The sequence below is a fragment of the Schistocerca cancellata genome, chromosome 1, assembly GCF_023864275.1.
Source record: "Schistocerca cancellata isolate TAMUIC-IGC-003103 chromosome 1, iqSchCanc2.1, whole genome shotgun sequence".
Taxonomy (NCBI): Eukaryota; Metazoa; Arthropoda; class Insecta; order Orthoptera; family Acrididae; genus Schistocerca; species Schistocerca cancellata.
In genome coordinates this window covers 1,169,490,781-1,169,518,372 of record NC_064626.1, presented here as the reverse complement: position 1 = coordinate 1,169,518,372, position 27,592 = coordinate 1,169,490,781, and the positions used below count along the sequence as shown (strand labels likewise).

General features: G+C 43.0%; 1 protein-coding gene across 1 annotated transcript in view; it reads left to right on the top strand.

Annotated features, from left to right (window-relative positions):
* LOC126139078 (transmembrane protease serine 9-like) overlaps positions 1-27,592 on the top strand; it is a 69,973-nt gene that overhangs the window by 4,107 nt on the left and 38,274 nt on the right. Inside the window, exons 2-3 of the mRNA XM_049915225.1 lie at positions 1,118-1,203; positions 4,272-5,030. Coding sequence (XP_049771182.1) covers positions 1,118-1,203; positions 4,272-5,030 — 845 coding nt within the window. The remainder of the gene's footprint in view (positions 1-1,117; positions 1,204-4,271; positions 5,031-27,592) is intronic.

The following is a 27,592-nucleotide window of genomic DNA, read 5'->3' as shown; positions in this document are numbered from 1 at the left end:
GTGCATCAGCGTTTGCATAAAGTTGCCAGTGCTAACAGTCAAGCAACACTCCGTGAAACAACCTTAGAAATGAAAGTTGGACGTGCGATGAACATATTCGTTAAGACAGTGCGACGAAATTTGGTGTTGATGGGATATGGCTACAGACGACGCCTTTTCTAACACCGCAGCATCGCCTGCAGTGTCTCTCCTGCGCTAGTGACCATTTAGATTGGACCCTAGACGACTGGAAAACCGTGGTCTGGTCAGATGAGTGCAGATTTCAGTTGGTAACAGCTGATTTTAGGGTTCGAGTATGGCGCAGACCCCACGAAGCCATGGACCCAAGTTGTCAACAACACACTGCGCAAGCTGGTGGTGGCTCCATAATGGTGTGGGTTGTCTTTCCTTGGAATAGACTGGGTTCTCTGGTCCAATTCAGCCGTTCGTTGACTGGAAATGATTATGTTAGGCTGCTTGGAGACCATCTGTAGCCATCCGTGTAGTTCATGTTCCCAAACCACCATGTAATTTTTATCGTTGATAATGCCCCTTGTCAAAGGACTACAGATGTTCGCGATTGATTTTAAGAACGTTCTGGCCAATTCCAAGGAATGGTCTGACCACCCGGATGACCCGACATGGATCCCATCGAACATTTTTGGGACATAATCGAGTGGTCATTTCGTGTACAAAATCCTGCACAGGCTATTATGAAGGGCTGTAGAGGCAGCATGGCTCAATATTTCTGCAGGAGCTTCCAACGACTTGTTGAATCCATGCCACGTTGAGTTGCTGCAGTCGACGGAGCAAAAGGACGTCCGACGCAATAGTAGGAGTTATCCCACAAATTTTGTCACTCTAGTATAAAGCGAGTGGCCTATGGATACAGATGAAGGATTTGAAAAAAATTGGGTTCTAATGATCGTGAATATGTCCAGATATGTCACTATGTGGAGCACTGAACGCAGCATCAGGGGAAGAACTTTTAAACGGCAGTCTCACTACCAGGACATAGTAATCTATGCACAAATGTGCACTTAAATAACGCAGAATAATTATCAGTCTTAGTAATGTACACAAGCGGGTGTGATATCATTGTACGAAACATACATAGTAAATGTACGATGTGTTGCAGGTGGCGCAGAGCAGCGGAAGGTGTCGGTACTTCAGGGACGCATAGTCAATGGCGAAGAAGCAGAACCAGTGGAGTTCCCTCATATGGTGAGTACTGATACTAAATAGCCAGAAAAATGCATAACGGATGTAAACTAAACGCACTAAAAGAGGAAGTCCATACGGTGCCGACCAGGTATCCATTACATTACATAATTGCTATTGCTACTAATAATTATTTTACTACATTACAACTCACCGGAAATACTCTATTCATTAATCTGTCATAAAGGAATAAACAATTCTTCAGATAGCTTTAGCTATAAGTCTTTAACAGCAAAACTTCTTTGTAACTTCAATATTTGTCACCATTAAACTTCCTGACAGATTAAAACCGTGTGCCCGACCGAGACTCGAACTCGGGACCTTTGTCTTTCGCGGGCAAGGTAGGAGACGGGGTATTGGCAGAAGTAAAGCTGTGAGAACGGGGCGTGAGTGGTGCTTGGGTAGCTCAGATGGAAGAGCACTTGCACGCGAAAGGCATAGGTCCCGAGTTCAGCTCTCGGTCCGGCACACAGTTTTCATCTGTCAGGAAGTTTCATATCAGCGTACACTCCGCTGTAGAGTGAAAATCTCATTCTGGAATCAATTGTCGCCATGTTTGTGTGCGCTGAAGAAGGAAACCGAGTGTATGTAGCAAAATAACTGGAAACCATCGGTAGAAGCTGATACCGAACACAATCGAATCATGGCAATTCCAAGTTCAAGGGACCAGAAATTATGCCTGGCTTCTAGAAGTTTCTCACATATAGAGCGTCAGAAGGAGCTTCTACTAGTTTTAGAGGTTTTTTTTTTTAAATAGAACTCCCAGCTGCTAGTCTCTTGGGGAAAGAAGAGAACAATTATGGGAAGAGTATGCGAGGAATTGAGAAATTATGTACACTGATACACTGTCGGACGGTCGAGGTTGTATTATTTTCTCGGCAGAATCTCTTGGACTTAAGGTAAGTGAAACTATTGATGGCGATCCAGCCAACGGATGGAGATGTTAAGCACAAAAACGTCGTTAGTGCCATTCTAGAGGAGTAGGCTATCAGGCAGCACTGAGTTTAAACCTCTGCCCTCCTTGCTCCATAGCAAGACGGAACAAACGCCAGCTAGAGTCATACAAGTGACACAGAGGCATACATCACGCTTTGTAACAGGTCAGTGGAATGTCTGGCCAAGGACCCGCTAGTCGCGGAGCCTTCCAGAGAAAACGTCGAGTGTAACATAAATAAATTTGCTGATAACTCTGATGCAACAGGACGACCTACAAAGTGGAAGAGTCATGCGATTAACACTGCCGAGACAGAGAGTGTTGTGAGATTATTCTGAAAATATTATAAGAAAATTACTTAGGGGAGCTGGAGAACTCACTCTTGAGCACAACATTTCGAGTTCGCTATCGTGGAGTAGGGAACCAGCGACCAATAGGCTGTGATAACATCACTGACTACAGGTGTTGTGTAAAGGTCTAGGACGTGTCTTGCAGTATGCCTTGCATTTCACCACGCTTAGTATGGTTGCGGGTGTAAGATGGTGACCCAGCATGGAAACAATACTGGTTGAATAATCCATTTACTTCATAATAAGGAGAATAGAGAAGAAAATACTGGGAAGGTGGCCAGTTTCCTTTGTGACTTAGGCCCGTGAGGCGTGCTACTATTGGCAGTGGCACTTTAAAAAGTTTCATTTGAGAAAGCAAGGATCCTCCGTAAATTTCTGGTGAAAGTGGTTTCCGGCCCACCATCTACGACAATGCAAGCCTTCTGGGATCAGTGAAGGATGATTTATTATTCTGGAAAGCCGGAATTTACAAAATACCTTGCCAGTGTGTTACAGCTTGAGTAGGTCAGACCACACACACCGTGAATGAATACTGCAACGAACATCAACGCTGTACTCGCGTTTAACGAACAAGCAAGTCCGCTGTTGCCGAACACTGTATTCCTTACACCATAGAGTACGATAAAACAATGATTCCGACCACACTAACATAATTTTAGGACTTTATTATTAAAGAAACCGTGGAAGTAAGTCTTGCGGAAAATCTGATGGACTGTGAAAGCGGGTACCACTGGGACAGTGCGTGGAACCCTATCATCCCCGCGATTTATTCTAACCGAAGATAACAGAGTACGCTGAAATCCGCACCGAGAGGCAACACTGGTTGAGGGGGGGGGGGGGGGGGGGGAGTTGAGTTACGCGGTTCCACCAGCGAGGGCGCTGTCACCATGTAGTGTGATCCGTCCAACCACTTGATTTTGACGCATGCGCGGAATACTCGCAGAGTTGAGTTCCGCTTGGGACGCGACAGCGATCGGACGTGTCGGTACTTCCGCGTAGTCGTAGCGCCGCAAGCCGTGTTTATAATAATTCTGGGATTGTGACCTGTGATATTCTCAGTGCTTCTTCACTACCGTCGTACACAAGCTTCTTAATTTACTCACAGCGGTCCCGACCGCTCATATAGTGCAGTTATGGCTCCCAGTGTACCACGTAAGAATACCCTGTGTTTTGCATTTGAGAAATCTTCCAGGAATGTGCAACCGAGTTCTCTAGAAATCCATGACTGGATAGTAGATATTATTGGCATCACATCCGATCAGGTCCACACAGCATATTATGACATGGCGGAATACTGTTTCTTTGTGAAGTTTTTAGACCAGATACAACCGGAGAAAATTTTGGTGAATACTGCTGGGAAAGCAGAGTTCCGACATCGTGATCAGTCGGTGAGTACAGTTTCAATAAATAACGCTGACATTGAGTATAAACAAGTGCGAGTGTTCAATTTGCCACCTGAGGTTGAGAATTGTTTTCTTAGAGATGTCCTCGCCAAATACGGTGACATCCGACAGATTAGAAACGAAAAATGGTCGAGCCGCCACAAACTCCAATGTTATAGTGGGGTTCGCTCAGTTGACATGGCCGTTAAAGTCAATATCCCATCCCATATAATGGTTTGTGGTTATAAGGCTCATGTCATTTACGAGGGGCAAGTGGGTACTTGTTTTATCTGTAACACGAGTGGCCATTTACGAGAGGATTGCCCAGGGCGAGTTGTCGTACTTCGAAACAATCTGCAACAACGACAGAGATTAACATTGGCTGATGTCCTAACTCAAAATCAGACGCTTTCTGTGACTGACTCCCAACCGAGTGCATCTGTGTCAGACGACAACGATCTCCGTAACAGCACCTTCCCACCCTTCCCTCAGAAACCTGTGGCCAGTCACCCCTTAGCCACCGGTGTTGCATTATCTGTCGGCAACAAACGACGACGTACTATAAGTGACGGTAGTGGTTCCGGCGAACAGGCAGTAAAAAATCAAACCGATGACGCGGAGCCATGGGCCTCCACACAGGACACGCATGTGTCGGATGACTCAGTTACGACCCGCCAAATTCCCATTCAACCGCCCGACGCAGAAACTGTCAATACGAGTGCAGCCGAGTGTTTACAGCAATCCGTTCCGATGCCGCTTGCCGACTCGCCGCAGGTGGCCAACACACAAGAGGCGGCAGTCAGTCAACTGCAACTCGTAAACACGGCGGATGAAGCACGCGGTGTAGAGCATAACATAAACAGCCGCCACCTTGAAACTGCTTCCAAACAACACGAGGACCCGGACAGCTGTATACAAACAGCCAGTGCGGCTCCAAACAAACACAGTGAGCCTACGGAAGCCGCGTCTTCGGACTTGCCGTCACCCGTTCCGAAGCAAGGACTTCCACATACTGCTTACAGCCATGACTCGCCGACTCCGCCGTCTTCAATGACACTTCGGACGACTTTGCGACGGCAAAATAAAGTTAAACCAAAGGACTCCGTGGCTGGAAGCAACTCAAAAAGTAAAGTCAGCGCAAAAACTGGTACAAAACCTGCGGATGTAGGTTCGAAGTCCGACGGTGAGATGGACTGGGCTTCCTACGCTTCCCATCACCCACAAGTCTCGGACGATCATGAGTCAAGCTTATAAGTTTTTGTCCCTGAACATTAATAGAGTTAGGACAGATTTAAAATTAGCAATGCTACGGCAGTTTATCTATGAGTCCGAAGTTGATATAGTTCTGTTACAGGAAGTGTCTACCTTAAGTTTTCATGTATCAGGATTTGCAACAATCGTAAACACCGTGGCGGACGGGGGTACAGGTACGGCCATTCTATCACGAGACGGAATCCCAGTGAGCAATATCGAAATGTTGGAGTCCGGTAGAGGCATAGCTTGCCAAATTTTTGACGTCACCCTCGTCAATATCTATGCTCCATCTGGAACGACCTTAAAATCAGGAAGAGCTAACTTCTTTAAACAAGACATCATATACTTGCTACGCCGCAACCCAACCCAGTTGATAATTAGTGGTGATTTCAACTGTGTGATCCACAGGAAAGACCAATCGCCAAACTTTAATTACTGTAGGGAACTACATGATCTGGTGCGTCACCTGCAGCTGAAGGATGCGTGGGAACTAAAATTTCCTACCCTGGTAAAGTACACGTACCTGATCACCACCGCATGTAGCCGTCTAGAGCGTTTGTACATCTCTGAGAACATTTGGCAACATGTTCTGGACGTCGATGTCATTCCGGCTAGCTTCTCCGACCACTGCGCCCTCTGTGTCACGATAAATCTGGCCAAACAGCATACTAAATGGCATAGGATTCCGTGGAGCCTAAGTGTTTCTATTCTCGCCGATGCCTTGCTACAAGATGTCATCTCCACGACATGGGCGGATATCCGAGCAACATAGCCTGGTGGAATGCTGTGGTCAAACGGAAAATGCGATTATCCTTAAGAAACTACAGTTGGCAACGGGCGCAAGATGTCAAACGCACGATTGATTTTTACCAAACAGTTCTGCGAGAGTTGTATGCGACTACGACACCAACCAACACACAGCTGACGACCATCAAACAAATAAAGGCGAAGCTTATAGGCATAAAGCGAACGCAGCTTGAAAGACTGAAGATCAGATCTAAAGCAAAATCGCTTCAAGAGGACGAACTTGCATCGCTGTATCACCTCATAAAACATCGTGCACATCGCAAGCGAGCTTTTATCGAGGAGCTGGACACAGATGATGGACTCCGTTTGACCCGACAGAGTGATATTCTTACTCCAGTTTACCGGTACTTCACGGATCTGTACTCGCAATGCGATACATACGGTGATGGCGGCGGCGATATCGTGAGTGCTCTGCCCACCGTAGTCACGCCTGCGGACAACTCGGCGGTCGTACACGATTTTGCTCCAGACGAAGTCCTTGAACTGATTTCTGGCTCGCCATCGAATAAATCCCCTGGCCCTGATGGTTTTCCACGGGAATTTTATGGCCCATAATCGGACACGCATTTACAGATGTTCTCAATGAAGTGATGCGAGGGAGTAACGTGCCGGCCGAAATGAAGGAAGGCCGAATTGTATTGATACCAAAAAGCAAACACCGAAAACCTTAGATAACTTCTGACCTATTACTTTACTCAATGTTGATTACAAAACCTTCGCCGAGCACCCAACAGCAGATTGTCTCCGTTAATGAAGCAAGTGATTCACAACCATCAATCATGCATCCCTGGTCGCACTATTATGACGCCCCTTTCGGAATATAGTGGAACGTCCCCTTAGAAGACTTTATGAAATACTGTGCTGATAAACCTCTTACATTATTTGCTTTTCAAACGGCTGAGCAAAACTGAACGTACTCAAACATTCACTAAAGTGACACACAATATTTTTAGCGCAACGCAATCTGACTTTCAAAAATCCCTACAAAAGAATGGCCCTGACTAACATTAACCTATACCTTTCACAAATCACTTACCTCACAAAAATCTTCGTTACTCGAACTACTGCAATTCAGCGAGCGCCACCACTGCCAGCTAAATAAAAGATTCAAACTACTGAAGGCACTAACTACTGATAGGCATAGTTAGCAAATGAAAGATTTTGATAGAGAACAAACAATGTATTTACCTTAATAGTGTTGAAAAGTCATAATATACATAGCAGTTCATGACATCCAGTCTTACAAATTTCAAAACTCCGCCATTTCTCTCCCCACATCCACCACTGCTGGCGGCTCACCTCCAACTGCGCAACGCTACGCGCTGTTCACATCCAGCTGCCCAACACTACAATGGCAGACAACAATGCAAACTAGCCACAGACTGCACACAGCACAGCCAGTGATTTTCATACAGAGCACTACGTGGCGTTACCAATAAGAAAACCTAAACAGCCTACTTACAATAGGGATGTAAGAGCCATAGCGTCAGTCACTAACGTGAATCTCGCATTGCTGTTTATTGACTTTTGCAAGGCTTTTGATCGCGTCCGCCACAAGTACCTCCTACAGCTACTGCAGCGGTGTGGTTTTGATCAACGGGTTATAAATGTCGTGCAACATTTCGTCACGGGCATTACAACAAGAATCAGCGTAAATGGACAGCTTACTCAACCCATCGAGGTCCAAAGAGGAGTGCCGCAGGGGAGCCCTCTCTCCATGATGTTACACTCCTGGAAATGGAAAAAAGAACACATTGACACCGGTGTGTCAGACCCACCATACTTGCTCCGGACACTGCGAGAGGGCTGTACAAGCAATGATCACACGCACGGCACAGCGGACACACCAGGAACCGCGGTGTTGGCCGTCGAATGGCGCTAGCTGCGCAGCATTTGCGCACCGCCGCCGTCAGTGTCAGCCAGTTTGCCGTGGCATACGGAGCTCCATCGCAGTCTTTAACACTGGTAGCATGCCGCGACAGCGTGGACGTGAACCGTATGTGCAGTTGACGGACTTTGAGCGAGGGCGTATAGTGGGCATGCGGAAGGCCGGGTGGACGTACCGCCGAATTGCTCAACACGTGGGGCGTGAGGTCTCCACAGTACATCGATGTTGTCGCCAGTGGTCGGCGGAAGGTGCACGTGGCCGTCGATCTGGGACCGGACCGCAGCGACGCACGGATGCACGCCAAGACCGTAGGATCCTACGCAGTGCCGTAGGGGACCGCACCGCCACTTCCCAGCAAATTAGGGACACTGTTGCTCCTGGGGTATCGGCGAGGACCATTCGCAACCGTCTCCATGAAGCTGGGCTACAGTCCCGCACACCGTTAGGCAGTCTTCCGCTCACGCCGCAACATCGTGCAGCCCGCCTCCAGTGGTGTCGCGACAGGCGTGAATGGAGGGACGAATGGAGACGTGTCGTCTTCAGCGATGAGAGTCGCTTCTGCCTTGGTGCCAATGATGGTCGTATGCGTGTTTGGCGCCGTGCAGGTGAGCGCCACAATCAGGACTGCTTACGACCGAGGCACACAGGCCCAACACCCGGCATCATGGTGTGGGGAGCGATCTCCTACACTGGCCGTACACCACTGCTGATCGTCGAGGGGACACTGAATAGTGCACGGTACATCCAAACCGTCATCGAACCCATCGTTCTACCATTCCTAGACCGGCAAGGGAACTTGCTGTTCCAACAGGACAATGCACGTCCGCATGTATCCCGTGCCACCCAACGTGCTCTAGAAGGTGTAAGTCAACTACCCTGTCCAGCAAGATCTCCGGATCTGTCCCCCATTGAGCATGTTTGGGACTGGATGAAGCGTCGTCTGACGCGGTCTGCACGTCCAGCACGAACGCTGGTCCAACTGAGGCGCCAGGTGGAAATGGCATGGCAAGCCGTTCCACAGGACTACATCCAGCATCTCTACGATCGTCTCCATGGGAGAATAGCAGCCTGCATTGCTGCGAAAGGTGGATATACACTGTACTAGTGCCGACATTGTGCATGCTCTGTTGCCTGTGTCTATGTGCCTGTGGTTCTGTCAGTGTGATCATGTGATGTATCTGAACCCAGGAATGTGTCAATAAAGTTTCCCCTTCCTGGGACAATGAATTCACGGTGTTCTTATTTCAATTTCCAGGAGTGTATTTGTTTAATCGCTCGAGCCGCTCTTACGCTCTATTCATGACAAACTTACAGGCCTTCCGATCGCCGGGACGTCCTTCGTGGTTCGTGCTTACGCCGACGACGTCGGAGTGTTACTGCGCAACGACGGAGACGTATCAACTCTCAAGACCGCGGTAGACGAGTACTGTCGTGCTTCCGGTGCTAAAATCAACGCCGGTAAATGCACCTTTGTCAACATTCGAGGATTCGACGCAGTTATTATACCTTGGGCGAAGCGTGTCGAAACCCACACCACTCTGGGGATGATTATTGGCAAATGTCCGCTAAAAATGAATGCAAAAAATTGGAAGCAGGTCACCAATAAAATGCAAGGTGCCACCTATGAAAACAATTGGCGGTCCGTTAACATTCTCCAACGCATACGACTCCTCAGCAGTTATATATTCAGTAAAGCGTACTATATGGCCCAACTATTTCCAGTCCCCAAGATGCAGGCCCAACACGTGATGAAACTCTCTAATAGATTTATCTGGCAAGGGAATCTGTTCAAAGTGAAATACACCACGTTGACGTCTTCCAGACAGGCCGGTGGACTAAACATGCCTGACATTAACCGAAAGTGTACTGCGTTATATATTAAACGAATCACCCATTTGTTGGACAAGGAACCTCTCAGCGTAACCAGTTGGCTCTTCCTAACCTTACAATCCACCGATACGCATCCACCCATTGATGTAGGTAAAATACATTACAAACTACGACATGTCAAGCAGTTTTTTCTTGAAGTAAGCTATATTGATGGACATTATTTCACACAGGATTTACCGACGACGCACCTGTTATTAAAAAGATGGACATCTCCAATAGTCCGGAATCCCATTGAACTTAAATACCCGAGTGTTCATTGGAAGGCAGTTTGAGACAACATAAGTTTAACCGTCCACACTGCTGAAGTGGCGTCCACATGGTATAAAGTGGTAAACGATGTTATACCCACTAATGAAAGGTTGCATAGAATCGGTTTAAGTGACAGTGATAAATGCGTCCGCTGTGGCCTGGTCGACACCTTACGCCATCGCTTCACTTGTGGCGGTCATCTCATTAACTGGAAATGGGTGCAGCAGAGGCTGGGCCTGATTACCCGCAGCAGCCCAGCCAGCCACTGCACCGACATCCTGCTCTGGCCGGACGTGAAACATTTTCCCGCCACCAAGAACAACACCGTGATGTGGATGTTAGGACAGTTTGTGACATATATCATCGTCCACAATAGTGAAGATAATCTCATTAGTTTCGAGGCTTACATGAGAACGGCACGCTGGAAGATGAAACGTTACCCAAATTTCAGGAAGATGTTTGCTAACATGTTAGACATAATTTTTGAAAAACAAGGCCTAGGGTAATTCTCGATGCCGGTAAAGACACAAATCACATGCAAGACTATGTAGCGAACAAAATATACAACGAATAAGGGGTATACCAGTTCCTAGGACTACTCCCGACTTCTCAATGGTGTTATTAACTTCATTATGACGTTTTCATTAATTTATGTTCCTGTGCATCTCTTGTTATCTGTTTGTGTGCTCCAAATGACTTTGAGTTTGGACGGTTATGACTCAAATGACAGAACTGTCATTCCAGTTAAGACAATCAATTATATATATGTTTGCGTTTCGGTTCTATGTCTCTGTCTGGACTGAAGAGGCTATTGTCAGTTTACTATTTTGCTCTATTTTGTATGCTTACAAATGTCACCATATTGAAATGTGTTCTTCAGTCTATTGTAGGATACAATTCGTGTTGAATCAGTTCCAGCACTTCAATATTTTGTTTTTGTGCTTATGTACATGTATGGTTGTTTTAATAAAGGAAAAAAAGGTAAAAAAAAAACAGCGCGATTTACGTATACTGCGGAACGCAGGACGTCTTAGTCAATATTCAGTGGCTCACCTGAGGATGACTAGCAGGCGTCTGCTTCAAATTTCGTGGAATTGCTGCAAGCTCTAAATTTGTTTGAACTTTCAGTTCGCTCGGAAAATTTTAAATTTTAAATCTGTTAAGTGTCAGTCTTCTCCTGAATATTGTGATAGTCGTTTCTAATTACTTCATACTTAATTGTAGGTAGCGGATTTTCTACATTCCTTTCCAAAATCTATTACACATTTCTCAACTGACCAGTCGTTTCCAAGAATCGAATCTACACTCAAAGAACCTTTAACTGAGGAACTTGTCTCAAAATATTCAGAAGAAACTGAACTTGAGAACAGCTTGTCCCACTGTAGCGCATTTAGATTTGTAATAGGACTTACTTCACGTACACTGTTCACAGGGAAGTCTGGTGCTTTAGTAATACTCTGAGGCGTAGCGCCGTATAACGATCCTGCCTTGGAGGCGGTTAAGTGGGAGATGTGTCTCAGAGCTGGACAGTGATAGATGGTTACACGAGACTGGAAGCGTACGTAACTTACGTATCAGCCGATAGAGGACAGTATTGGATAGGGGATTGATTTAGTTTCGATGGTGCCCACTTGAGTGCACTAAAGTAATAGAATGTGTTTCATAAACTGTTCTAGTATTTTCTTAAAGTGTTATTATGTCTTTTTGTGTATGAAAATGTTATAAATGTGTATTAGCAGTATGAATGATGCGTGAGTGTGGTTTAAGGTTAATATGAAGATAATTGTTTAACGAGTTGTGTAGTAGGATTTAGTGTGGGAACATTTCGAACAAGTATGGATATGCACAAAGGGGATTTTTGTAGAAAAGATTTGTAAAGTAAATTTATGGTAAAGGGAAAGTTAATTCAGGTATAAATAACAATAGTAAATAACTTTATGCATAAACAAAACTTCAGCATATTAGATAATTACGTAGGTAAAAAGAGCAGTCGTTAGGTTTACTATTTTGCGATTGATTATTGATGTAAAGCGCGGATTGACGCGGGAGAATGTTATTTTGCTATTGGCTGTTGAGTAAACTGACCAATGGTAAAGCAATATTCTTCGCGCGCCTTTCTCTGCTGGTAGAGAAGACTTAGAGTATTCTAGAGAAGAATCGGAGCCTAGCCGTGAAACAGTTCGGACGTGTGTAGTAGTAGTTCCGATGGAAACGATAAGTTGCCGGATCTAGCAGTGTTTCATACATCAAAAGTGTGGTAAAGTGACGGCATAATTACTCCGATGGGCGTGTAGAAATTTCGGAATTTTTAAGTGAATTTTGTGACATGAAAACACATAAATTCCACGTGGCGTATTGAGCAAGTCGGTGACTAAAAAACTGTGACTGCATTTGGTACCGACAGACTTAATATATGGCGAGCATTATCAATCAAAATCAATCAGTATTTTTGTGGCTAATACGTTTTCGGGAAATGCAACACCATAAGCATGCTAACGTGAGTGAAAGGGATTGTGAGTGACTGTGTTAAGACTAGCACGGGCTTGGCAGTGATACTTGTTCACCTAAGTTTCAGAATATATTAACTGAGAATAAAATTTCCAAACCTTCATTTGTGTGAAAACTTTCTCCCGAAACGTAGATTAAATTGCAGCCTGGTTCACGTCGAAGTACAGTAGGTTTCGCTCGGCTTTCCTACTGATGATCTGCTGAGACAATGTTCAGAGGTAGGTGCAGGTTCGTCGTAAAGGGACGGAAAGAACCGCGTCGCCGCAACTCCATACTCACAGGGTCGAGTACATCTGGAATCATATCGCCACAAAAACTAATTTCAACAACTGACAGTAATTTTGTCACTGACTTCTGTGTCATCATGAGGCAAATTTTTTCTACTGTCATCTTTGACTTCACATTTAGTTGTTTGAACACCATAACATAACCTGATACCTTAGTTTCGCAATGCATCCCTTCCGAAACTAAATTTTGTTTAAAATGGATCTCTGAGACAAATCTGTGCTCTTCATTTAAATGTCGAACAGGTAGCTTTTCATTTTCCCTCCTCTCAGTGTGCATTTTCCTATAATCTTTTTCATAATCATCATGTTATCGGTCAATCTTTGTATCACCATGCCAACGTTAACATACTTATTGTCATGACGCCACAGTGGCTTGTCAGTATTACTTGGTCTTATGTTCTCAAGCCGTGGGTGATGTGGACTCCAATTTGCTTAGTCATTGTGTAAATTACCGACACTGCTTCTCTCACTCTATAATTCTTCCAAACGGTCAACAATTTGTAGTAATTGATGAAAGATGTCAAACGACCTTGATGCCAGTTTTTCCCTATTATTCCTAGGCAGGTGCTTAACTGACGATACAGTTAAATCCTCATCATTAATAGGCTCGTCGAAATATGCATTACTGTCTAAATACTTTGGAAGAAAATGTCTCATGGAACATTCGTTTGATCTTAACTGTTGATCGCAAATAACATTTTCTTAATGGGCCTTTGCTTTTACATGGACTAAAATTTTCCCAAAAATGCCACTTCACAGTCAGAAAAAGTTGCATGATTTCCTCCATGTGTGGGCACCGGCACATATGAATCACACACTAACATCAATATCATCTGCCTCATTGTAAATACATGAAGATGCAACTGTAAACTGATTAATAAAGTCGATTGGATGAACTTGCGCATTTGGATCAAACTCTTGAAATTATTTTGGCAACGGAGTTTTTATCTTTTTAACATGAGTTTTGGATGTTAATAACGAAATCTTGTAATACTGAATCCTGTTCCTAAGTCTGATTAACAACTTATTGCTGCAAGTTCAGTTGGGACTGAACATCCACCACCTTGGATTCCAGCTTCTTATGTTGTTCCTCGATCTCCAGGGTAAAATTAGAATGCTTTACGGCATTGAATTCTGAAAGTCACTTTCGAAATTTGAAAACAATTGTTGCACCTCACTCTATAATGCATTCTTCATTTCCTTGAATTTTTCGGGTGTTTTCGTCTAGTTTATTGTTCAGTTCACTTGAGTTAGCGTCTAGTTTGTTCTTCAGTTCAAATGCGTTCACATATATTGTGTGTTTGCATCTATTCTACATATGCTTGCGTTTAGTTGACTGTTCATTTCTCCTTTCATTCTATACATATGTACGTTCATCTGTTTTAAGTGCTGCAAAACTATCATAACTGTCAACGTTTCTAACAGTAAAGCAGCTCATCGTAGTGTCTGCGTTCAACAAAGTAGCTTTTCAATTTAAATCCTTTATCACAATTGACTCTGAGGTTTCATTGCTACAAATTTCACTACTACGTGTACGTTACCTGTAGCAGTTTTTTGACTATTACCGTTGTATTCGACAGTCTCTGTTAATACATCCTTCAGCCATTTAGAAAACTATTATTTCCCGTGCGACAAGGCAGAAACTTGGAGAAATATTAAAACCATTTATAGTTCCTGGAACAAAAGCTCACAGATCTCACAAAATTTAAAATTTGCTATTGAATTTCTTACTTACTCAAGCATTAGTTCAAACTAAACTTTTATTTTGAAATAATCCTGTGCACCACAACATATAATTAAGCCCTTCACACAGAAATTTCTGATACAATGGGAATACGGCACAAACAATTATGGCTCGAATAATTACACTGAATATGTTCTCGGTTATATCAAAACACACAGTTCTGAATGCGCCTGCATCTCAAGAACACTTCAGAGGAACTCTGACTGAACTCTTAAGTCAAGTGCATGTGTAAGGAAAAAATCAATTGTCCACAAACTACAGTATCTTCAGACGAAAAGATTAATTTCTACTTTGCAATACGACCAAATTAGCTGTTGCTGCATGACTATTGCTACTCAAACATTCGTTAAACTGAGCAATAATCTCAGAAAACTCAAAAATTTGTATATTTTGCATTGTGTGATACGGGGTGCTTAAACTTTCCAGCAGCAATTTATCGTAGGTCGTTGGAGAAACAAGGGCCCCGAACTGATTGGAAAAGAAGGGCAGGTCATTCTCGTTTTCAAGATACGTTGTCGGACGTATACACGTTATTAGAGGGCTACATCGGTGACGTCAGTCTGCGGCAGAATTATGGAACATGTGTCATACTCATGTAATATGACAATTTTAGAAAACAAAACAAAAGAAATCACATAGACTCCGTAAGGTTAGATCTGACGAAATATGGGTCATATTATTCGAACATGAAATCCAAGTTGCCACTGACAAAGGAGCTCAGGTTGATCCCGTGTAGGTTGACTGCCAGACAGCGTTCTATGAAGTTCCGCACTGTCGTATAGTGGAGGAAATACGAACTTACCCAGTTTCTGACGAGATAGTGAGTGGGTTCAGGCTTTCCTAGCAGCTAGAACCTAACGCATGTTCTCAACGTGACTGAATCGGCAGATGCAAAGGTAATTTCAGGAGTACTCCGTGGGAGCGATATAGGGCCGTTACTGCTTACAATGTGCTGTTACCCTGTTACCCTGGAAAGTTTTGTAAGGTAATTCAGATATGATGCTGCGGTGTGTAGGATGGTATCAATATGCCTTACAGGAGATACCGACCTCGTCGTCGCACAACAGTTTACAAAAATATAGAAAACATCGAACTAACAACAACTACAGGCGACAAGAAAAATCGCATTCCAGTGAATAGTGTTGCAGTAAATGCGCTTGTTGATGGACCATGTGTGTTTCTTGGATGTAGTCTTAATTTTAGTTTGGACATAAACGATACTTTCTCTCATGGGAATGGATGGTTCACCGTTGCCATAGTAAGAGGCGGTAGCGGAGTTCCAAGTGTACCTGGACTAGAAAGTTTTAATGATAGAGATATAATTTCCTATCGTACTTATCATATGTTTGAAATTGCTAATAAAGACTTTGGTAAATCTGCTTATGACTCTACTTCTCCACTTGTATTGTATACACGTGGCAAAAGAAAACTTAATCCTAATGAATCTGTATTTATTTGGATAAAAGGTAAAGGTGTATGTGAATATGTAAAATTTGTTGGTGATTGTACTGTATGTTTCCATAAATAAAGATCTGTAGCGTCAGCCACTAACCGGACAAGGGTACATCTAGAACCGAAGGCTCAAGGATGCAACAGCTTTGTTATGTAAACACTCTTATCGCTTGGCCTTGGCGGCAAACCAGCGGCACGCGCACAACTGTATAGAAATGCAGAATGACCCGCACAGTATCGATAGTCGGTGTAGGGACCGACAACTGAACCTTAGTATAAATAAATGTAACACACTGCGTATAAGTGACGAAGACACCCGTTACCGTTCAGTTTTACTCTTGGTGGTGAACCACTTGAGTCATTGCAGCCGAGGCTGGAAGCACCACGCAAAACAAATTACAGGAAAATAAAATGTCAGGCTACACTTTAGAAAGAGAATCCTTAGGAAATGTCAATCGGCCATGACAAAAAGGACTTACAAACACTTGTTCGGTCAATTGTTCGTTGTTCCTCATGAGTCTCGGACGCTTACCAGATTTCTTAAATGAGCAGCGTTGTCTATTTCTATTATACTGTAATTAGGGAAATTTTTACCCGGATCAGCGGTTATTTGCTCTATTAAGCTAGTTGTTTAACTTTAGTGAAAAATTTCTGCCGATTATTTACTGTTTCCAAAAATTTCCGATGGTTGGAACTATAGTTCAACGTCATCTGAATGTCTGCTTTAAAGAGTTTCAAGGAAAACCTTTTCTCTAATTGTTTCATTTTTGTTTTCATTACCTAAAAATATCTCTCAACAAAGTAATTCGATCCTGCTATACTTGGTACCAGGCGGTTGTAATTAAAGTGCAGCTACTCACAGAGATCCGCTATCGGTTGCAATTATCGTACGGCAGTGGAACTTGGAAGATGTGCTTACGCGTTAATGAAGAACCGATATACGCTGGAAAAAAATTAATTTCAGTGTTGGCCACCAAGTGCAAATCCGGCGCTGCGAATGCAAGAAACACGTATAGAAATGTTCCCATATGTAGTGAATTAGGACGGGCTTGGGGGCAGAAAAGGTAAAACAAGGGAGAAAGGCATAATGTTGGTTTTATTACTAATCGCCGCTTACACAGTTTCTTCAATGTGAGCACCGGCGACAACAAGATGCTGCGTCTCTAGAAAGACGTTATCGACAGTTACTCACAGCAGTTCCAGTATACCTGTATACCTGTATACTGGCTTTCAGTTCAGTTACAGACAGAACGTCTCCTCCGTCGTAAACGCGTTCTTTTAGATATCCTCAGAGACAAAAGTCTTTTAGATTCAGATAAAGTGATCTTGCAGGCTAAGGATGAGGAAAACCTCTGCAGATAACACGTTCATGGCAGGTCGCATGAAGCACCTCTCTCAGTGGGCGGGCAACATGAGACGTTGGCCTATCTCGCACGAAAACAGCTGTTTTCACACATTTACCCTCATCCAAAGCAGGAATCAAATGCTGTAAAACGCGCTCTCGATAACGTGCAAACGTAACGGAACACGTGTCCACATCACACAGTCACACACGGCGACAGCAAGGGCTCTTCGTGCACAGCTCTTAGTTTAACAATATCCCAAAATCTCCAGTTCTGTGTATTCACACACTCTGTAGTGTAAAATATGCCTCGTCCAGCTCCGCAGAATAATGCCCGGCCGCATGTCATCAAATTCAATCTGTTCCAGAAACCCAAGAGCAGATTCGGAACATTGCTGTGGATCACAAAGTTTCAGTTTCTGCACCAGCTGGATCTCGTACTGGTAACAGTGTAACACAGATCGCAAAACTTTTCATACTGTTGATGATGAGATGAACAATTCTCGTGACTCTGCAAGAACACTAGCACTGCCCGGGGCTTGCGATGTGTGGTCGGTTAAAGCAGGAGGGACTTTGTCAATAACGTCTCCGGGATAGGACGCCTTCCCTCCTCCAGGTGCCATGCCAAGCTCACCCGTGTTTTCGAATTTCATTACCACCTTCTTTAAACCATTTAATGACATCGGGACTCTCCACAGATCTTTCAGTCGACGATACTCTCTCAGTGCAGCTCTTAAATTGCTGCCATTCATATAAAACAGTTTCACGGTCTCTCTTCTCGACAGTCACACTGTTCACTCACGTTACGCTCGTCAGATGACAACATGGATAACATACCCTCATACAAACAGTCTACAGCGCCAGATTTGTTCAAATGGCTCTGAGCACTATCGGACTTAACTTCTGCGGTCATCAGTCTCCTAGAACTTAGAACTACTTAAACCTAACTAACCTAAGGACATCACACACATCCATGCCCGAGGCAGGATTCGTACCTGCGACCGTAGCAGTCGCGCGGTTCCAGACTGTAGCGCCTAGAACTGCTCGTCCACCCCGGCCGGCCCAGATTTGTTCCTGGCGGCAAAAGCTAGAACTAATTTTTTTCCAGTCAAAGTCTGTTTCGCATTAACTCCTGTCGACAAACATTCGCTGTCATACGAGAATTACAACCAACATTGGACACCTGTGAGTTGCATTTTAACTATAACCATCCAGTATATATATATATATATATATATATATATATATATATATATATATATATATATATATATATATATATATAGTTATAATAGAAGGAAACATTCCACGAAGGAAAAATATACTTAAAAACAAAGATGATGTGACTTACCAAATGAAAGTGCTGGCAGGTCGACAGACACACAAACATACACACAAAATTCAAGCTTTCGCAACAAACTGTTGCCTCATCAGGAAAGAGGGAAGGAGAGGGAAAGACTAAAGGATGTGGGTTTTAAGGGAGAGGGTAAGGAGTCATTCCAGTCCCGGGAGCGGAAAGACTTACCTTAGGGGGAAAAAAGAACGGGTATACACTCGCACACACACACATATCAATCCACACATATACAGACACAAGCAGACATATTTAAAAAAAAAAATATGGTGTTACAAAAAGGTACGGCCAGACTTTCAGGAAAGATTCCTCACACACAAATAAAGAAAAGATGTTATGTGGACATGTGTCCGGAAACGCTTAATTTCCATATTAGAGTTCATTTTAGTTTCGTCAGTATGTACTGTACTTCCTCGATTCACCGCCAGTTGGCTCAATTGAAGGAAGGTAATGTTGACCTCGGTGCTTGTGTTGACATGCGACTCACTGCTCTACAGTACTAGCATCAAGCACGTCAGTACGTAGCATCAACAGGTTAGTGTTCATCACGAACGTGCTTTTGTAGTCAGTGCAATGTTTACAAATGCGGAGTTGGCAGATATGCCCATTTGATGTATGGATTAGCACGGGACAATAGCCGTGGCGCGGTACGTTTGTATCGAGGCAGATTTCCAGAACGAAGGTGTCCCGACAGGAAGATGTTCGAAGCTATTGATCGGCGTCTTAGGGAGCACGGAACATTCCAGGCTATGACTCGCGACTGGGGAAGACCTAGAACGACGAGGACACCTGCAGTGGACGAGGCAATTCTTCGTGCAGTTGACGATAACCCTAATGTCAGCGTCAGAGAAGTTGCTGCTGTACAAGGTAACGTTTACCGCGTCACTGTATGGAGAGTCCTACGGGAGAACCAGTTGTTTCCGTACCATGTACAGCGTGTGCAGGCACTATCAGCAGCTGATTGGCCTCCACGGGTACACTTCTGCGAATGGTTCATCCAACAATGTGTCAATCCTCATTTCAGTGCAAAAGTTCTCTTTACGGATGAGGCTTCATTCCAACGTGATCAGATTGTAAATTTTCACAATCAACATGTGTGGGCTGACGAGAATTCGCACGCAATTGTGTAATCACGTCATCAACACAGATTTTCTGTGAACGTTTGGGCAGGCATTGTTGGTGATGTCTTGATTGGGCCCCATGTTCTTCCACCTACGCTCAATGGAGCACGCTATCATGATTTCATACGGGATACTCTACCTGTGCTGCTTGAACATGTACCTTTACAAGTACGACACAACATGTGGTTCATGCACGATGGAGCTCCTGAACATTTCAGTTGAAGTGTTCGTACGCTTCTCAACAACAGATTCGGTGACCGATGGATTGGTAGAGGCGGACCAATTCCATGGCCTCCACGCTCTCCTGACCTCAACCCTCTTGACTTTCATTTATGGGGGCATTTGAAAGCTCTTGTCAACGCATCCCCGGTACCAAATGTAGAGACTCTTCGTGCTCTTATTGTGGACGGCTGTGATACAATACGCCATTCTCCAGGGCTGCATCAGCGCATCAGGGATACCATACGATGGAGGGTGGATGCATGTATCCTCGCTAACGGAGGACATTTTGAACATTTCCTGTAACAAAGTGTTTGAAGTCACGCTGGTACGTTCTGTTGCTGTGTGTTTCCATTCCATGCTTAATGTGATTTGAAGAGAAGTAATAAAATGAGCTCTAACATGGAAAGTAAGCGTTTCCGGACACATGTCCACACAACATATTTTCTTTCTTTGTGAGTGAGGAATGTTTCCTGAAAGTATATGTATGTGTATGTGTGTGTGTGTGTGTATGTGTGTGTCAGTGTGTCTGCTGTGACTCAGAAAATTTGCTAAAAAGACGAACCCATTTCCTTTCATTACTTTCAAAAATTCAGATCACAAATTTCATCGAGAGTGAATTTTTTGTGGCATTCTTTGTAGAGAGCATCTAAATCAAAATGTTCGCAAACCTGAAAACGGTTAAAATGCCTCACTAGTTTTATAAACAAAGTTAAGTCAGTACACTCATGAGCAAGTTTCGCTATATGCAAACAGTACAAACAGTAGCATTTCTATATATCTGAAACTATCTTCATAAAAACTGATGAGAATTTCACCCTTAGTCTTTCACTGTTTCCCAGATAAAAAATTATCATGTACTAAATTTTCATCCATACCAACTAAATTAGCTTGAGGTCTACTGTAAATACTTCTCCTTAAATTACTCATAGCTTCAAATGTTTCCATACTTAATATTTTTCTCTAATTTCAGAATGTTTTGTGAATAAAATAAATTAGAAAAGAAGATAGGTCTTGAGAATATCTTCAGTTGAAAAGTCTTAACTTTTGAAACGCTTTTTAAGATAAGGTGGACTTTAACTTTTATAGTAGATTCAAAGCTTTTCTTAATTTAATCGTATGGCTAGGAACCCCCTGTCGGGCAGGCTTCGCCGTGTGCCGATCTTCCAATTTTACGACACTTTGGCGACCTGCAGTCGATGAGGTTAATTGGATGATAATGAGGACAGCACAACGCCCAGTCCCTGGGTGGCGAAAATTCCCCCACCCAGCCTTGATTGACAATCCATAACGCTGACCATTCAGCTATCAGGGGAGGACATAGATTCAAAGTGCATCAAAATGATTAATTATCTATCTACATATTTCCCCAAAGAACGCCCTCTTGTTGGTACATGACTTAATAATTCAGAATACTCTAATTCAACTAAGTCAAACATGGTATGAATCAGCTCTCCTTTTAACTGGGCAATAACAATGACTAGAAGTTTTCAAAATTACATTTTCTAAGTCTACATAGAAAGTATCACAATCATGTTTACGACACTTATGGATGACACGAGCGTTAAAGTTACCTTCCAGTATTCCATTATTATCATTTTGCTACTATGTGCAAACACTCTTCCTTTCTCTAAATTCACATTCGCGTTGCGTCCTGAAAAATGAAGCCAGGCTGGTAGACTGGCCATAAAAATGAAAGCGTTTTTTACGTTTACATAAATACTGGACGCTGATTCATCAGATTCCTATATTTCATCCGCAAAGACAAACATATCAAGGGTAAAAAATAATGTAGTCTGTTAATCTGATCACGTAAATCTGAATAATAATGACAGTGAGTATCTTACACTGTATATCCATGCAGGATCAAATCAGCAAGTGCAGACGAAACACAACACGATTTCGTTTGTTGAAAGTACCGAAGGGAATAGAGAAAAACAGGGTACATTCCTGGAATGTTTTCAGTATTGTTGAGTGGTACTTAAGTAAATAAATTAGTGAAATCAAAGTGAAGTAGAAATTAGAATATAAATGAAAACTTGGTTTAGTTTAGAGAGATACATACTGGCAAACAGCGGGCAGAACAGCAGAGCAGAAGAGACAATGACCGTGAAGTCAGCAAGTTCCACATAAGCGGACGCTGTCGATTCAGCCATCAGGGCATCGCCCGACCGGCTCACGTGTTTCTCAGTTGTCACATGTGAGCAAAGGCCCTCGCCTACATTCCAAGCGCCAATGACCGACGTTAAGAAGATTCTTCGAGAAGCTTTTCAACATGACAGAAGAGGCAATGACCGTGAAGTCGTTCACCTCCAGTAAACTGAAGTGAATAAATACGCGAGACACAGTGGGCCCGACAGATGAAGGAAGAAAAGAGAAGAGAGTAGCAGTAGTTTTCAGTCAGTTTCGGTGCTGAAGACCGTCATGCAAGAAGAGACTACATCATATACAGACGCACCAAGTCCGCCGCTGTAATGGAATATCAAGCAGCAGCCTCGTCGCCAGAAGACAGAAGTTAGAAGGTATTTGAAGTCTGATTTTTATGTACCCGGGTGACTCGTGAGGACGGGAAGGAGACGGCCTCACATCAGCAGTCACCTGTGAGCTGGGATGAAGATCTGACAGCCGAAGACCGGCAAGCAGGAGTCCGTTGTTCGAGTCCGGGACACTGGCCTTCCCCCGCCGCGCCGCTCCGCTGGCCGACGCACAACACTGACACACGCGGCCGCTTAGAGAAGAGAAACACTGGGACGCCACGTCCAAGGTATCACCATCCGATACACGGCTTCGTTCTCAATAATTAAACGGGCCACATCACGATGCGCATCTCCAGTCAACTGGGCGAGACGGCGACACGAGATACACACTGTAATCAGACGCCGCTGCTGCCACAGCAGAAGGCTTCGCAAACGACACAGCTGCCGCTCTCCGAGCAGAACATCGACTAAGGAAACAGTTGTACAAATCTTCAATAAAAGTTATCTTATGTAAAAATGCTGTTTCATTCTACCTCATACCCGAGCCAAGGAAGAACCCACCCTGCCCACATGTTGTTAAGAGAGAAAAATTAATTAATTTAGTATTTTCACCCTGACATAATGCTTTAGAATCAAATGCCCTTTGCAGTAATGCTCATCATGACAATTGACTAGCATCAAAAGAGAAAACCCAGTTACATTTAGTGACGGAACTGTTACAGTATGTTCATAAAATCTTCTACACATTTTCGAAGTGAGATGTTCTTGTAAACTAGAATCGAAACTATTGTAATTTAAACGGTGTTAAAACAATCATTGTAACAGTACACAAGTTCACAAGCCCCCAAGAAGCTCACTTCGCTAACTTCTTCCTTAATGAAATAACTGTGAATCTTAATCTTTTCACTAGAACTGTCTTGCTTCAGTGCGTTTTTGAGAGAGGGGTGGATGAAACTTGTTTCATAGAACGATTTTCCTTTGTGCACAATAGAAAGTTCTCTTTTGCAACTTGCGAATTTCGTCTTGAACGAATTGTTATCGGCGCTTGCCGGTCACTGATACGTTTTTCCTATCTTTTTAAATAAACGCATACAGGTTTAAGTTGCTTGGGATGTAAGTTAGACATGATTTACTTCGATGTTAATGGTATTGATAAGACAGACAACTAGGGCTCGTTTCGACTGTTGACAAGTGATGTCTAACATCTTCGTGTGTAATTGCAGTAAGTACTGAATAGTTTACATAAAGAAGCGTTCATTATTTTCGCAGCATTTCCAACTTTGAAGTGTTGTTTACTAATACGTAGATGGTATACTTAAACTATATTGATAAATGACTTAGGCTACATTTTGAATAAGACAAATCCAGACAAAAAAGGCATTATCTAATAGTAACTAAGAAATCTAATGTTCCATACTATAGTGCCAACAAACGTGTTGTAAGGCAAATTTATACTTCACTATTAATCAGTGGCATACAGGCCTAACACTGATGTAATTTAGATAACAGAATACATGAATAACAAAATTAGTAGAAAAATATCACATATGGGATTTTACTGTCCTATAAAAGGTCAATTCGAAATATTTTTTTCAACCCTCATATACGGGAAATCTCCTACATTAAGAGCCAATTGGTAACTCTGTTACTGGGCTCGTTTGGTAAACCCAAAAGCTTTACACGAACAACAAACTTCAGACGCAGACGTTACACACATATTTTTAATGTTTAAATTACGATAGTGTACGTCCCATAAAAGTCGGGCAACATTACACATGTGTCTCACGAAATGACGACGAGGAAAAAATCAGAGAAAGCTCATTGTCCTCAGTCATCAGACCTCTTACTTGTCTGTGCCACGCACTACGAATTCCTCACCCGTACCAATCTTTTAATCTCATTGTCAGAGTAGCATTTGTAACTGACGTCCACAATTATTTGCTAGGTGTACTCCAATCTCTGTCTTCATCTACAGTTGTAGCTTTAAAGCTTCCTCTAGTGGCTTAGAAGTTATTCCTGATGTCATAACAGATGTTCAATCATCCTGTTCATTCCTGTTGTGAGTGTTTTCCACATATTCTTTTCTCCGTCGATTCTGCAGAAAACGTCCTCATTCCTTAACTGATCAGCTCACCTAACATTCAACGTTCTTCTGAAGCACCACATCTCATTTGCTTTGATAGTCTTCTCTTCTGGTTTTCCCACAGACCATGTTTCACTACCATACAATGCTGTGCGCCAAACTCAATTTCCCCGAAATTTCTTTCTCAATTTAAAGCCTATATGACACTAGTAGATTTCTCTGGGCCAGGAATGCCCTTTCTGTCAGTGATAGTCTGCTTTTGATGTCCTCCTCGCTCCGTCTGTCATTGGTTATTTTACTGCCTGGGTAACAGAATTCCAGTTTCTCGCTGTTCTCATTTTTGCTATTTCTCATTAGTTTCGCCCTTCTTCGATTTAGTGTAAGTCCATCTCCGGTACTCAGTCCACTGTTCATTCCAATCAGCAGATCTTAGAATTCTTCTTCACGTTCACTGAACATAACAATGTCATCAGCGAATTTTATAATTGCTATCCTTTCACTTTGAATTTTTTTTCGACTCTTAAAACTTTCTTTAACTTCCACCACTGTTTTTTCGATGTATAGATTGAATAGTAGGGGTGAAAGACTATATACTTATCATTACTCTCTTCTTAATCCGAGCACTTCGTTCTTGTTCTTCCATTCTTACCGGTCTCTCTTGGTTCTTGTACATCCCTTTAACTTATCTCCGTTTTTCCCATAATGTCGAACATCCTGCACTATTTTACATTTTCGAACGGTTTTTCCATGTCAATAGATACTATGAACGTGTCTTGATTTTGCTGCAGTCTCACTTTAGCTGTCAACCGCAACGTCGGAACTGCGTCTCTTCCTGAGGCCAAACTGATCGTTAATTAACAGGTCCTCAGTTTCCTTTTGCATTCTTCGGTATATTATTCTTGTCGGTAACTTCGATGCACTAACTGTTTAGCTGATTGTGAGTCATTTCTCACAATTATCAGCTCTTGTAGTCTTCAGAATTGTGTGGAAGATGTTTTTCCGAAAGACCGATGATATATCGCTAGTCTCACAACTTCTACACAACAAAGTGAATTGTCGTTTTATTGCCACTTCCCCCAATGATTTTAGAAATTTCAATGGAATATTATCTATCCTTTTTGCATTGTTTGAGCTTAGGCATCCCAAAGCTCTTTTGCAATCTATTTTGTTTACTGAATCTCCTATCTCTTACCTGTCGATTCCTGTTCCTTTTTCTATAACGACATCACACGAGCCTTCCCCTCATACGAGCTTTCAGTGTACTCTCTCCATCTATCCGCTCTGTCCTCTGCATTTAACAGTGAATCAGCATTGTACTCTTAATGCAACCTCCCTTGCTTTTAATTTCACCGAAGTTTGTTTTGACTTTACTACAGTCACTTCCTCTGACAATAATTTCTTTTCCTATTTTTTACATTTTTGATACAGTCATTTCACCTTAGCTTCAATGTACTTCCTATTCATTTTATTCTTAAGTGACGTCTATGTGTGTATTTCTAAATTTCCCTTAACATTTTTGTACTTCCGTCTTTCCTCAATCAACTCAGGTATTTCTTCTGTTACCCATGGTTTCTTCACAGTTACATGCCTTATACCTATGTTTTCCTTTCCAATCTCTGTGATTGCCGTTTTTAGACATTTTCATTTCTCTTCAACTTAACTAGCTACTGAGCGATTCATTATCGCAGTATCTATAATTCTATACCATCAGATAACTTCCAGTGTATATCGTCAATCCTTTGTACTTCCGTATCCCACTTCTTTGCATTTTGATTCTTCCTGAGTAATCTCTTAAACTTCAGCCAATTCTTCGTCGCTTCTGCATTGTTATCTGAGTTTTTGTTTTCTCTTGGGTACGCCTTACAATCCAGTATCTGATTTCACAATCTCTGTCTGACCATGACGTAATCTAACTGAAATCTTCCAGTATCACCCGGCCTTTTCAAAGTGTACCTCCTCCTCTTGTGATTCTTGATCAGAGTATTCGCTATTACTAGTTGAAATTTGTTATAGAACTCAATTAGTCTTTCTCGTCCCTTCTTCCTTGTCCCAAGTCCATATTCCCCTGTAACCTTTTCTTCCACTCCTTCCCCTACAACTGCATTTCAGCCCCCCATGACTATAAGATTTTCATCCCCCTTTACATACTGTATTACCCTTGCAATGTCCTCATACACTTTTTCTATCTCTTGATCTTCAGCTTGCGACGTCGGCATGTATACCTGAACTATCGTTGTCGGTGTCATACCATTTTCTGCTGCTGTTGATATTACCCTAGACTCATCTGACCAGAAATACTTGTCTTATTTCCATTTCACTTCACTGACGCCTACTATATCTAGACTGAGCCTTTGCATTTCCAATTTCAGATTTTCTAGTTTCCCTACCACGTTCAAGCTTCTGACATTCCACGCCCCGACTCGTAGAACGTTATCCTTCCGTTGATTATTCAGTCTTTTTCTCATGGTAACCTCCCCCTTGGCAGTCCCCTCCCGGAGATCCGAATGGGGTACTATTCCGGAATCTTTTGTCAATGGAGAGATCATCATGACACTTCTTTAGTTACAGGCCACATGTCCTGTAGATACACTTTACGTGTCTTTTATGCAGTAGTTTCCATTGCCTTCTGCATTCTCATGCCTCTGATCACTGCTGATTCTTCCACCTTTAGGGGCAGTTTCCCACCCCTAAGACAAGAGAGTGCCCTGAACTTCTGTCCCCTCCTCCGCTCTCTTTGACAAGGCCATTGGAAGAATGAGGGTGACTTCTCATGCCGGAAGGCTTCGGCCACCAATGGTGATTGTTTATCAAAAATTAAGCAGCTGCAGGATTAGAACCCCGGATAGATGACGTTTGTTTTTGATCATGAATCAAAGACGTTACTCCCCCCCCCCCCCCCCATTTTTTTGCATTTTGTTCGTTGTTGATCGTTTGGTCGTTACGGACGTCAGATGACATCCGGTCAAGTTCGTTTTGTTGATCCTTCCACTCAGTTTTTTATTACGGAGGCCAACCAGCTCTCTGACCGAACACGCTGAGTTACCGTGCCGG